This window comes from Calidris pugnax, unplaced genomic scaffold (genome assembly GCF_001431845.1).
Source record: "Calidris pugnax isolate Ruff unplaced genomic scaffold, ASM143184v1 scaffold171, whole genome shotgun sequence".
Taxonomy (NCBI): Eukaryota; Metazoa; Chordata; class Aves; order Charadriiformes; family Scolopacidae; genus Calidris; species Calidris pugnax.
Window position 1 is genome coordinate 630,311 of NW_015091064.1, and position 14,182 is coordinate 644,492.

The 14,182-nt window shown below is 36.0% G+C and overlaps 1 protein-coding gene across 1 annotated transcript in view; it reads right to left on the minus strand.

Annotated features, from left to right (window-relative positions):
* The window catches only part of PXDN (peroxidasin), a 66,022-nt gene that overhangs the window by 44,992 nt on the left and 6,848 nt on the right, over positions 1 to 14,182 (minus strand). The window contains exons 4-5 of the mRNA XM_014956738.1: positions 13,806 to 13,877; positions 7,119 to 7,190 (exon numbers count right to left, since the gene is read on the minus strand). Coding sequence (XP_014812224.1) covers positions 7,119 to 7,190; positions 13,806 to 13,877 — 144 coding nt within the window. The remainder of the gene's footprint in view (positions 1 to 7,118; positions 7,191 to 13,805; positions 13,878 to 14,182) is intronic.

Genomic DNA, 14,182 nt, shown 5'->3' on the forward strand with positions numbered 1-14,182 from the left:
TGCTGGCTGGGCCAGATCGCATGGGTGGCCTTCATGTGTTGCATGATGGCACTCAGGATGATCTGCTCCATGATCTTACCAGGCACCGAGGTCAGGCTGACAGGCCTGTAGTTCTCTGGATCATCCTTACGGCCCTTCTTGTGGATGGGCATCACATTTGCCAGACGCCAGTCGGCCGGGACCTCCCCAGTTTGCCAGGACTGCTGGTAAATGATGGAGAGTGGCTCCGCAAGCACTTCTGCCAGCTCCCTCAGTACCCTCGGGTGGATCTCATCTGGTCCCATAGACTTGTTTGCATCTAGGTGTTGGAGCAGGTCCATCACCACCTCCCTTTGAATTATAGGGGCTTCACTCTGCTCCCCGTCCCTGCCTGCTAGTCCAGGGGTCTGGATATTTAGGGAACCCCCTATCCTACTACTAAAGACTGAGGCAAAGAAGGCATTTAGGACTTCAGCCTTCTCCTCATGTTTGGTCACTATGTTACCTCCCTTATCCAGTAGAGGATGGAGGTTCTCCCGAGACCTCTTCTTGCTATTAATATATTTATAGAAATTCTAAAATGTTGCAGGTTGTTTAGAAAACGCTTATGGTTTCCAACAGAATAACATTTTTAGTGGGCAACTGTTTTCATTGTTACCACATTGAGTGAAAATTTCAAAAGATTTTGAGAAGTATCCCACTCTAGTCCACGAATGCTGGCATTTAAAGTTACGAAGGCTCTCAAAGGCCAAACAAATTCATAGTATAAAAACAAGTTTGGTTGAATTGCTTTTAGATTAAGGGCTTTCCAGCAACTGGTGTACAATTAACCACCACAGCTGTGCTCTGTTGATGCTTATGTAAGTTATTAATATTACACAGCAACAAATATTACACAGCTGTTAATCCTGTAAAACTGAAAGAGTCTAATGTAACAAGATTATTAATCTGTAACTGCTGTGAAAACAGACTGTGAAGAAGAATCATTCCAGTCTTGGCTATGTCATGGAGGTACTCCATAACTTTACAGATGAAAAAACAAGAAATAATTGATAAGAGTTGCACAAAGAACTGTGAAAATGATTTATAGATTTCAGATCCTGATTATATCCAAATGGATCCAAACCTCTAAAGTTTCCCATTTGAACTCCGACAGACTCAGGAACATCTAGAGAATGTGCATATCTAGAAATCACTGTGGGCTGAAGAACGAAAATACCCATCATTAAAAAAAAAAAAAAAAAAATCTGAGACCCCAAAATCTCTGGAAAAAAAATCAGTTCTTCAGCATAAAAAGTAGAAGGATGCGGGTAGTCCCTTGTGCTGGAACACCATACGTGCCCCGCTCCCTGACCTGAGCTGAAGGGTGGCCGTGGAGAGAGGAAAGGGGGAAGAAGCAGGGATGAGGGCGGCCAGCCCTGTGCCTGGCAGTGTCCCAGACCTCCCGCCAGCAGCAGCACGGCCCCAGCGCGAGCCAACGAGCGATGCCAGGGAGCAGTGAACAGGGATCACAGAAAAAGCCAATAAATCAGCGTGGATGTGGCCAGGCACATCAGAGCATCAATCTGCTTGCTGCCAGTGCAACGCATGGGCACGTGCCATAGCGGGCATAGAGTATGATCCTGTTTGCATAAGGAAACAAGAAGAGGGTAATCATGCTATGCCTGCCAGTCTCCATCTGCTTTTTGGAAACATGGGCCAATTTCATCTACATTAAAAAGACAGGTATCTCAAAGGCAGGTACTTCCTGCAAGGTTCATTAAAAAGAGCAGCGGAGAGAAGAGAGACCTTGGTCAGGTTCAGCCATGAGGAAGTTCTGGCAGCACGGGGCCAGTATCTGCCCCTGGCTCCCTCGCCAGGAGCCAGGGTTCTGCTTGCCCAACTCCCCACCACCAGCAGCATTACGGGAGAGCAAGGCAAGGTGGGGACCACTGCAGTGGAAGAGGAAGAAGGGAAAAATCAGGCACAAATGTAGGGTTTGTTACTTCTTCAGAAGCAGCTTGGGTTTTGGCAAAAATTACATACACAACTTCTTGTGCAGCCAACAAGGATTTTTTTCTTTTTTTTAACTTTGTTAATTCTACTTGCACTTTTATGATTCATCAGCACCTTGCAAACATATCTCTTATTCTTCCTTGGCAATGACAAGGCAAGATTTGTAGGCTCAAGTAGTACCTCCTACTAGAGCAACAAGTAACATTGGTAAAAGCAGGCACATTGAGGCACACAATCCCTTCTTCACGTCCATGGGTCAGAGGTGAGATTTGCAAAGAGAGAAAAAGAAAGGACACCTCTCCCAGATGCTTTAAGTGATGTATATATCATTAAATGCAAAACAACAGCTCATAACTGCTGTTTGGCATTCAAGACGACTATAATTACAGATGTAAATAATACTTTATGTGCCTGAAAACTCATCTTGTTTTTCCAACCAAATTAATCAGTCTAATGAAAACACTACTTCTATTACAAAACTTGCCTTGCTTACAACCTCAAATCATCAGATACAACTACAATAATTCGGGCACTGAAGCGCATTATTAACTTTACCTCATCAGAAATCATGGTGCCTAAAGTAGCTCACTTGTCAGGCAATTTATAAACAGAACAAGGTGTTAAATATGTGGGCAAAGTAATTAACAAGTGCAATTCTAAAAAAATAGATGCAGAAACCAAACTGCATTGTAAGTTTACAATAAAAAGAGTTAAAAATCCTTGGCTTTACGACCTACACTTTAATCACATTTTATCACTTAGGTTTATCACTTACATTCTTTTCTTCTATGTACCACATTAATGCTTTTCAAAGGATTTTTAGTATTTTAATTAATATGAGAATTTCTTGGACTGGAAATTCACTTTCATGTCTTTATAGACATCTTTTATGTTCAGAATATAAAACCCTTTTAAAAATAGTAGTATGATGTAATGAATTTGATATTAAAAGGGCTTTCATAATGGAAATTTAAAGAGAAAGCATGCAAGAGTGATTTTTAAATAGCCTTCTGTCTTCCTTTTTTAATTCTGAATTCACTACAAAGGATGAAACAGAAGGAAAGGAAATACTTAAAGGGAAAAAAAACCCCAAACCAAACACACCAAGAGGAAGATAAAGATTTGATCAAATAAGCATAGTACAGATTTTCTCTTTGTCACTATTAATCTTGGAGGATGAACACTGGCAGTAAAATTCAGTCACAGTGGCATTTTTCACAGCACTAAGTTTAGGATTACATCTTCTGTAGCATCATATTTTTGGAGAGGATTACTTTTATTGCATATGCCAATCACTCATTTCTAATAGTAGCTCCATATCTTTGGGGAAGTATTTACAACCCATTAGTTGATTATAATCTATGTTCTAAATATTTAAATACCATGTTTGCCATTTGATTATTTGAAAGAGAATGAACAAACATATTTATCCCACATTTATCAAAGACCTTTCCCTGCCCAAGGGTACAAGAAGAAATAAAACGCTTAAACCACAAGGAAGGAGATTGAAATAAGATGTTACAGTAATAATACAAAATATTGGAATAAGATACTTAAGAAGGCTATGGAATCTTCTCTTTAAAGATTTTTAAAATAAGGCTAGATAGATATCTGTTTCTAGTCATTTAAGTTTGTTGCCCCTAGCTGATCTTATTTTAGAATAGTAAGGATTTGTAATTTTCAAGGTCCTTTTCATACCTTTTGGGTTTGTTTGTTTATTAATTAATTCTCTTTCATTATTCCTTGCCACAGGTATTTCTACCAGCAATGAGACTTTAATCAGGCTCCAGTGTGTTAAATGTTCATAACTGCTTACACACAGTTATGCAAAAACCAGGAACTCTTTGTAATACAAAACTTAAAAAAAATCATAGCAACATTTCAAAGCTACTGAAAATAGAATTGAGGCAAACAAAATGAATATGACAAGCTGCTTCACTATATGTAAGATAGCATTTTCATCTATTGATTTCCCCCCAAGTGTACACAAACTACAGCATAACTCTAATAACAACTTATAAAGAGCAAAATTAGTATGTTAATATGAAAGTTAAAAGAAAATGCATAATTAGTATTCCACTAAGATTAGGTAAACAGATTTAAATAATTCCTTTAGTATTTGGGGATCTCACTAGTTAAGGACTGCAGAGAACACTTTTTATCCCTGGTACATATAGGTCTTAAGCTGAGATCTAAAAACATATAGTAGATATTTGAAAGAAAAGCAATATACACACATCTGGAAATAGAATGCATTTAGAGCTCGATCTTGGGATCTAAATGCAGCAAACTCATGACCTCCCAAGCCAGGTATTTGTGACATTTCAGGTGGGATTCAGTTGTCTGAGCACAGGCATATAGAGGCATATAGCGGTTGTCTAAACACAAGCATATAGAGGCAGCTTTCATTGCCTTTCTGGTGCTCTGACACCTTCCGGCTCCTGCTCTGAAAAAATGCAATTTTTCTGCAGCTTTGTGTCACATTTGCCAGACCCAAACATATGTCTTGCAGATTTAACGTGGTCTAAACTGGTACTAAGCGGCTCTGTTTCATCAGCTGACCTTCTCCCTTCATGTCCTGCCACGAATGAAGAGTTAGGTGACAAAATATGTATGGCTCACTGTGTTCAAACATCTAAAACTGCCAAGTTTTTTCAGAATTTACTCTAGCACAGGCAAGTTTCAAGATCTGATTCAAAGTTCTTATTCCCTTGGCAGAAATTTCCAAAGAAAAAGTTACTTCTACTACATCAGCAGCTAAGAATTCTGCTGTGGATGTTTAAGCAGGATCCTGCCAGCAGGAGCAAATACTGGGGTTTTCCTCCTTTATACGTGCAACAGGCCTCTAAATGAAACTATATTTAGTTTCTCTCTTAAAAAAACCAAACACCCAAACAACAAACAAACAAACAACAACAAAAACCAACCAACCCTAAAACAGATTTGCTTTGCTGTTCAGTTTTGGTTTTTGGTTTTTTTTGGTTTTTTTTTTGTTTTTTTTTTTAAAATATCAGTTTCATTCTGCTTCATTGGAGTACAAGAAATTACTGTGAAGCAAATCTTCCCTGAGATGTGGACCACAGCATCTGCTTCTGAGAGCTCTGTTGAGAATTGGGAAGAGCATTTGGCCGAATCAACACATCCAGTAGCAAAATGCCTTTGATAATTTGAGGCTGTGGAAGCCTCAAAAGCAGAAACATTGCACCCAGCAGTCAATACAAACTGAAGTTAGAGGACTTGAGGACTTGTTCACCACATCTAACTTTTGCCTTAACAACACAGTCTTTCTCCAAAAGACTCTGTGGAGTGAGAACATATTTTTATGCTAAAGATGCCTAAGTGACAAATCTCTCATAGACTCTAAACTACAAACCTCAATGAATACCCTCGTATTGAATTTACTTCCAGGCCTGCCACTGGCTTCCCATGCTCCCATTTTCCCACCTGGCAAGCCTTCTTTTTAAGACCTGCCCAGCAGAAGGGCTCCAAAGGACCAGCCATGGGCACTGCTTTGCAGCAACTGATGTCACGACTCAAGTTGACAACTGGTGGCAACTGATGCCACGACTGAGCAGTGACCGTGCCAGGCTCTGTTTCTGTACTTCCCAGTCAGACATGAGACTCAAACCCCATTTAAAGCTTAATTTCATACAGAATAATGTTGATGTCTCAAGTCTGAGCTGAAGCTGATACAGTGTGATATCACTGAAACCCACATGGAAAGTACATTCAGGTGATGGTAATGTTCCAAAGTGATTTACACTTTTCAGCCGTAACATAGAGGAAAAAAATAAAAAAATAAAAATAAAAAAAGGACAAATGTTGCCACTCGCCTGCTGCAAGTGGCATGGGGCAGAATATTATTTTGGAAGCATTAATAATTCAATAAATGGGCCTCAATATTTAAAATTCTACACAGAAAATAAGAATTGCTATTAGCATGCAAGTAAGCCCTACCAGTTGCTGTCAATATGCTTCAGTAATCATTTCTGGAGTAGGAGGAAGAGGAAGAGAAGGGCATTAAGGAAACAAATGACATGTTTATATATGTTTTATAATTATCACTTTTGTTTTATATAGAATCTCTTCCTTCAAAAGGCACCTATTTCCCTCTAAAATGAGCTTGTATGATTTTGTACCCCTCCCAAACATCATTTTATGTCAGATACACACTGTGTCCACTAATATCCATTTGAGGTTTACAGTATAAGGAAACTGGTACATATCTTAGAAAATTTTTAATACACATAACTATCAGGAGTTTCAAAATTTATATTGGTCCTAGAAGAAAGATATTCAGCCCCCCAAATTTATAGGCTACAAAACTCATTGGTCTGGTACTGTTATATGGCAGTCAATCTGTGCAATAGCTATGCATTTATAGCTCTGTTTTTCTAAACATTACCACAATGAATAGCAATGCTTTCCGATCATTAAACAAAATATAGTTAAACTTAATGGAATCAATACAATCAGTTTTTGTCAAGCTAAGGACTGCATTTTTCATTCTTTTCCAATATAAATTTTCTTCAGTCATTTATACAGGAAAAAGAGTGTGCTTTTAATCAATCTTTCTAGAAGACATTACTGGAACATCTACATTACAAACTATGAACTTTCTTACTTTTTAAACATCTGTATATGGCAATGATTAACACATATCAATAATAGTAAGGTTTTATTTTTAAAGTCTTTTTTTGTTTTAAAACGTAACAGAACTGGGTTAAACTTCAAGACACTAATTCAGCTTTAGTTATGCTGCATAAAACAAAGTAACTGCTGCAGTCAAAGGAATTGCAATGTTATAAAACCTACAGAAATGAAATCAGAATCTCTCTTTTAGTAAAACACATTAGTTTTCAACATTTTTCATAATACTGCTTCTTCATTGTCAAAGCTATGTAACAATGTACAGGGACACCGGGAATGCAAATCACAAATAAAAGACAAACACAGAAATGAGGAATTTGACACAGAGATCAATTGTGTTTTTTCACATGCAAATGATTATGGGGCTCTCTGCCTAACAACCCAGGGAGTGCAGACATGCAGAGCATGCAGGCAGGATGTACGGATCAAGGCGTGCACTTTTCCTCTGCAGGGGAACCATGGAGATGACAGCACAGAAGAGAAAAGGCACTTACAGTTGTTCTAGAGAGGCAAGTCCTTTAAATGCTTGCCTGTCAATTGACTGGATTTCATTCTTGTACAAATAGCTGAAACAAGAAACAATCAGTAATATTAGTACACAAACAAGAGCTACATGAAGGTGGAAAAGAAGAATTAAGTTGACACGTGAAGACAGTTTTTCAACTAAATATTAGGAAAAAAAAAAGTACAAAACAAAACCTAAACACATACACATAAAAATACGTTGTCCTTGAGTTTTCATCCCAAATGTTTGTCAGAAAAAACAGAAGTCTTGGGCCTTATAGGCCCTGAGGCTGTCACCCAGATGCTCTTGGGCTTCCCAGTCCTCACTGTTATTACTTACTGTTTCTTTGCCCCTCAGTTTCTTGATGGGCTTGCCAGAAGTCAAAATAAATTCAACCCGATGGGACAGAATTGCATCAGAAATGTCTTTACCAGAACACACTGGGGATGCCATTGGCTCTTGGCTTCTTTAAAATATCTCGTCTGAATACTGGTACGAATATTCAAATTATGATAGACTAAGTCTTTTTACTGGACTTGGAGAATAAACAGCGAGAATTTCTGTAACTGCCTGTGTCACCTTTTGAACATTTATAAAAAAATATAAGTTAGGATATTGGTATCACATCCATAAAACAGCATTGTGTATTGGTTTTATCACTGTGTATAAGACAGTCATTAGGTCTCCATTGATACTCAATAATGTAAACATAAATAATAATAAACATATGCAGAGTACCAGTATGTTCACATGTCGTCTATACCTTTTCTACAAAATCAAAATAAATCAGGATGGATCAGTGTATGTGCTCATGTTCATCATGCTTTTAACAGCAAGGATGGTTTAGTGAGAGGGTGTTGGAGAAAAATCACATGGTTTAGCTGATGACTGAAGTTTCTGCCTGGGGACAGCAAATGAAAATACTTCTGGGGTTCAATGTTGCCCACTCTCTTTTTGTGTTAGGTTAGGAACAGGTTCACAGTTAAGAACTTTCTCATAATTATTTGACAAATGATTTGAAACTCAGTTAATCAGGCATGGATTTCTATGCAAAAGTGATGAAGAGATTTTGGATCACAAATGGCTTTATTAGCAGGCTTTATTAGTAGTGGTTTTGGCCTTTCTATTATTACAGTTTTCAATAACTTACTGGAAATATTGCAAACTTCTTTTGATGCAACAGACAAAATACCGGCTCTGCTGGAGTTGGTGGGAGTTTTACACTGCCTTGACAACAGGCAACATTTCACAATAGACCCTAACAAGGAAAACAGTTGTAGGTACCGACTTTGGGGCAGTTGTATGAAGTAGTATCCTTCCCCCAAGTCTAAATTTAGTTTACCAATGGAATGCTTGCTGAGATTACAACACATGTACAGAGACTCAGGTGTGCTTAATTAACATAGATATGCATCTGAACAAAAAGCAAAGTTCCTCCAATAATAGAATAACAAGGAAGCAAACATTTCTGAGATTTTTTTAAATGGTCAAAATCATGAACAAATTAAACTGGAAAAAATTACTGTAAAAAAGTTTTTAAAATAATATGAAAAGAGAGAGAATAGACATATTACACATTTTGGATGTGGAATTAGTTTTTATTCTCTTTGAAAAAATATTATTTCTTGATTATTCAAATACTTGTTTTGAATCAGATTTAGCAATTTGAGGATCACAGTCATTACAATTTTGTCTCTTCTTAATTTTCTTTTTTGTATGATATTAAAATCCTATCTTATTTTCCAGTGAGAATTTTAAATGCACCATTTCTTCTCACTCCTTAGAAAACTTTAAGGACTGAATAGCTAGAGTATTATTTATCTTTCTTAGTACACTCCAATTGGCAGTATGGAAATTCCTCTTGTTCCTCTGGGTACTAAACTTCTGATCAGACCAATGAACTTCTGATCAGATATCTTAAATAACCAACCTCAGTTAAGTATCTCTTGTGGGTATCTGAATAATTTTATTCAAGAAATATGAATTAATTCAATTTACTTTTTAAATTTTGCCAGAATTAGATGTAACTTTTATTTACTTTCTACACACAAAGTAAGGCAGAGCGAAAAACGATGTGTTAGAGGAAGACTGGGATAATGGCTTTGTAGTTTTGCAGACTTTTACCGCCACAGCACAGGGAAGGGAACAGCCCTTCATGTCCCCTTTTGGAGCTCTTACCAAACCACTGTAGGGGGACTTTATTACGATTCAGCTTTAAAGTACAACTTTGTCCATTCTGGTCAGAAAATCCTCAGCTGCAGGACACTCAACTGATCTCAGTCTATCACGTCACCCCTCCACAGAGAAACCCCTGCAACCCCTAGACTACCAAACGTACGTCCTATGACAGATGTGTTAACCAGACTTTTGTTTAATTGTGTAGATGTTTCCCTCAGGATATTAACAGAAAGGAAAAATACATAAATATTTGAAAAGAGACATGACAGAATACAAAATACACATAAGTAGCACTAACAAAAAAATATTTATGTTTCTCTAAAATGCTACTGCCCCTAACAAGTAAAAGTTTGTAAACACTGCACTAATCTTTAACAAAAACATTCTCAAAATTTATCCCGGTTACATTAGCAGAAAACAGATTTAGAGTATAATTAGGGAAAAAGTAATTTATCATTTAATTTACCTAAAAGCTCTCTTGCAGAACTGAACCATTAGAATTTTATAAAGAATGAATAAACAGTGGGTTAAGAACAGAATATATCCGTTCATTATAAGACATGAAATTATTTTCTGGCAACTACTCCTAAGTGTTTTCAGAAGAGTTAAATAAATAGCATTTTTCCAGAAATGTAAACAAGGCTGATAGAGGCCAGAGGTATTGGTCATATGCTTGGGAAATGAATGAAAAGGTAACTGGTAATCAGAAAATTAGAAAAAGTAATTTTAATTTAAAAGTTTGCTAGATCCCCTCCAAGGATAATTTTTGTTTAGGTTTTTTTAGTGGGCTGTATTAAAAGTCATGTGATTTAGGGAAAGTAAGATCCAGAAATATTTGTTCTGAATTGGAGGGGGAAAAAAGGTAAAAAGTAACAGCAATATCACACATTGTAGAGTTAAACCTAACAAGTAAATTAATATAGTTAAGAGACATTTATATAGAAACATAAAGGAGATGGTGGAATTAGCAATACGAACTGCAAAGCAATGAGATCCGGAATCACTGGAGATGTTCACAGGACACTAAAACAAGTAAAAAACAAGTAAAAAAAACAAGACCATGACAGCTACAGTGGCAGAAGGCACAGACAGAAACATCACCTAAGCCTATTTCTGGACAGGTGGGGTCAGCAACTCAGCACTTTAGCAAAACAGCCTTTCTTCTACCACTGTTACTTCATTCACTGAAGGCAAAACAAACCTTCAGTGTTCCCTTTCACTATTTCCAAAACTGATACTTTTCTTACAGTCTTAATTTCCATTGCTTATTGCAATGCTGTCATGTCTTGATTCCTCATCTCTCCATTTACAGGTATCAGTGTTACTGCCAAAGTTATTATCATTCTCCATTTTTATTTCCTTCACTTCCTTCACACTAGCTTCTACTTCACTGTTCCGTAAATGCCAAGTACCTTCTCTTTATCTGGAAAGGATTTTTAAAATCACTAATCTATCCTTTATATTTTTCCATATCTCTTCCCTAAATTCTTTCTTTTTAACAACCTTATTTTTTTCCACTGCTGATTCCAAATCTTCTAGTGCCCTACCTGTTAAAACAGTAGTATGTGTCTACCTTCAATTCCCAATGATCTTTTCTCTTGGAGAATAAACTGCTTACTTTCAGGATCAGGAAGGATTATCCTACCAAATTTCCACAAATCTGCCTGCATCTCTATTATGAAGTTGGGAAGCTTTTCTTTCTCATCTTTCTGTACTACCACCTCTAGTCAGTAAACTGAGTAACTCACAGGAAGCCAATTAAATGTGTTCAGTGTACCATATACATCATGTACACATATATACCTTGTATCAGGAGCAACAAATTACAAACATGTTACCAATTATTTTTCTCATATGAAGACAACTTTTAAAGTTTATTTTAGACAGGAGTGTTTACAGGATCCTTTGCAGAAGGGGAAACATAAGACCCAAAAAATTACACAGAATCACTGAAGTGCAGAAAGAAACTGTATTATGGATGGGGTCCAAGCTACTAATGCCTTTTTGATCCTTACTGAAGAACCATATTGCCAACACTAAGGTATATGAAATAAAAGACAGACAGACAGGCAGAAAGAAAAGCATCCTCTTGGTTTCACAGCAAAACAATAGTAATTGCATTTCCTTCTTCCCAACTTTTAGGATTTGAATTCAAAGACAAATTATTACCACAAACAGCACAACAAAATCAAGCAAAAATGTTTATAGAACTGTCAAAATTTCAATTATATAAAGAACAAGACAACAAATATTTCTAAAAATTAAGCTTCAAAAATCATATGTGCATAATTTTCATATTATAATGTAAAGATCAATTTTTACAATGATTAATATTTTTAATACACACAAAATTGACAAAGTATCATTATTCTTGGTCCAGATTTGTTCTTTGGACAGACAATTCTGAAAATATATACACCTCATAAACTCTAAGCTCAATTTTAGAAAGAAATAGTACAAAGAAGCATTTGAAAATTCTAGAGCTTCTTTGACACATACTGGAGAAATTTTTGTCTAAAAGCACAAAACCTGATCATCAGCAGAGATACAGGAATGGGCCTTGACACTGGATTTTTTTTTTTTTAATAAATATACTGTATTATGTTTTATACTTACATATAGCTATATAGGATAGTATTTTTATACATAGTTATATATTCATATTTACTAATAGCTATACATTTTATAGTTACAGGTACTTATATTTTGCTAAAGCAAATACACTGAAAAATGCCTTTTCTTTTTTTTTTTAAATTACTCAGTGAATTATAAATTTTCAGAACTGTCTGCAATCCAGTAGTTGAATTCTCATAAAAACACAAGTAACATCATGGACTTATGACCTCATTTTATGAAACACAACAATACAAGTCAGGTTTGCAAATATCCATAGGATCAGGCCATACAAAATCTCAAATATTCCAGATGATTTGGCTTTATAATATTAAATTCTGAACAGCATTTGTACAATCTGAACTTTTGTACAATCTCTCCCCCTTAATTTCTACTTCATTTGATCCTACTGGAAAAAAAAATGGTCTGTTTTATTCCCTTGGTTCCACAGAATGTGGATGTTAGTGTGTACTTACTGAGCTGAAATTTTTACAGCTGAACTGTATTTGGTACATTTAAGCCTTCTGTATTGATTATCTGACCAGTACCAGCATTTTTATAGCTTTAAGGCTGTACAGTTTAAACTAAACATTTATATCATAGCCATTAAAGCAGGCAAAAAGATCTTCTTAAAGTATATTTTTGCAAAACAGGGGATGACTTTAAGGAGCTTTCTGAAGTTGAATGAACTACCACAATGATCTTTATATTCAAGTTTTCCAGGGAACAAGAGGAAAAGGAAAATATCTTCTGTTAACACAGGCATAGATAAACATTACTACATGTATACAGGAACAAATAATCATTCAGTTATCTCTTTTCACTCTTTTATTGACCTGAACAGAGCACATAGTCGAGTTTTATCTCATGCTTACTACAGCTAGGCAAAGGCAAGCATGTGAAAACATAGTACTAACAGGAACCAAGTAGTATTTTTGCAGAGTTGCTGACTGTGGAAAGAAGCTTAGCCATCCTGAATTAGCGTACCTTACATATTTCACTACCAGATCTACCATACAAACACATTTTCTAACAAATACAGTCATCATGGACTTAATGCTTCATTGGGCATAGTCTGTTCAATATTCTTTTTCCTCCTATTGTATATAGACTAAGCAATTTCATTGCTGAAAGACAATACACATAATGTCACCAGGAAATGTAATCAAACACTGCTTGGAAAAACACATAATGTGTCTGCACAAATTTATGTGCTTTTATTTTCCTCCCTTTTCTCACCTCCTTAAAGCTATTCAAGCTGTGTTCTTGAAAACTAGATGGAAAATTAAACTTCTGAATTTTTTCCGAAACAATGACATCTCAAAGTGATCTTTTTTTTTTTTCTCTGTACAGCATTCAAGCATGATCATTACTCCAAGACAAGGGAGTGAAACTTCTCTACATGACACTTTATGTAGTGTCATGTAGACACTGTATCTTCAGACACAGAGTATCTTCAGAGACTAGAGCTGAAAATCCATGACAAATTAGTATTCATCTGTAGGCTTTTACAAAGAAAAAACCAACATTTTTTATGCCTATTCAGATTATTAATACACTTGATATGTTTGTTCTAATGGGAGCAGTTAGTCTTAAAGTATACAGGGTGCCTGAAGACATAGAACTTACTAATAGCAACTAGTATATCCTTTAAAATCTACTACTTACAGATAGCAGCCTTATATTACCAAGTCTCAAAGCACCTACTTCTGGAAACAAAGATTCACAATTGTCCCCACTCCATGAATTAATTTCACAGATTTTCAAAGCAGTTTATCTCCTGATATAGTGAGTCAGGTTAAAACATAATCTCAGATTAAAATGCTTTCTTATGCAAAAAGTTCAGTTGTACATTGATGCAAAAAGTGACATTTATTTAACTTACAGATATTTCAGATTTTCAAGGTCTTCAAATGCCCCACTAGGTATTCTTTTGATTTGATTGTTGTTTAGGAGCCTATAGAAAGTAATAAACAGACATTTATTTTAACATAAAGGAAGAGTAGGGAGAAAAAAAAATGTAGGTTTAACATACCATTAAAAGGAAAACTTCAAAAAATAACAACAACAAAAAAATGTTTTTCCCCTAACAGCAACTGTTAGAAGAAAAAAAAAAAAAAAAAAAAAAAAAAAAAATGTCCAACGCTCCTTAGTAGGCTCCCTCCATCTTTGGAGGTCTCAAAGCGTGGATTAGGGAGAGATCTGTCAGGAATGATCCTGCCTCGGGGCAGCCGGAGACCAGATGATGTGCCTGTTTGCTCT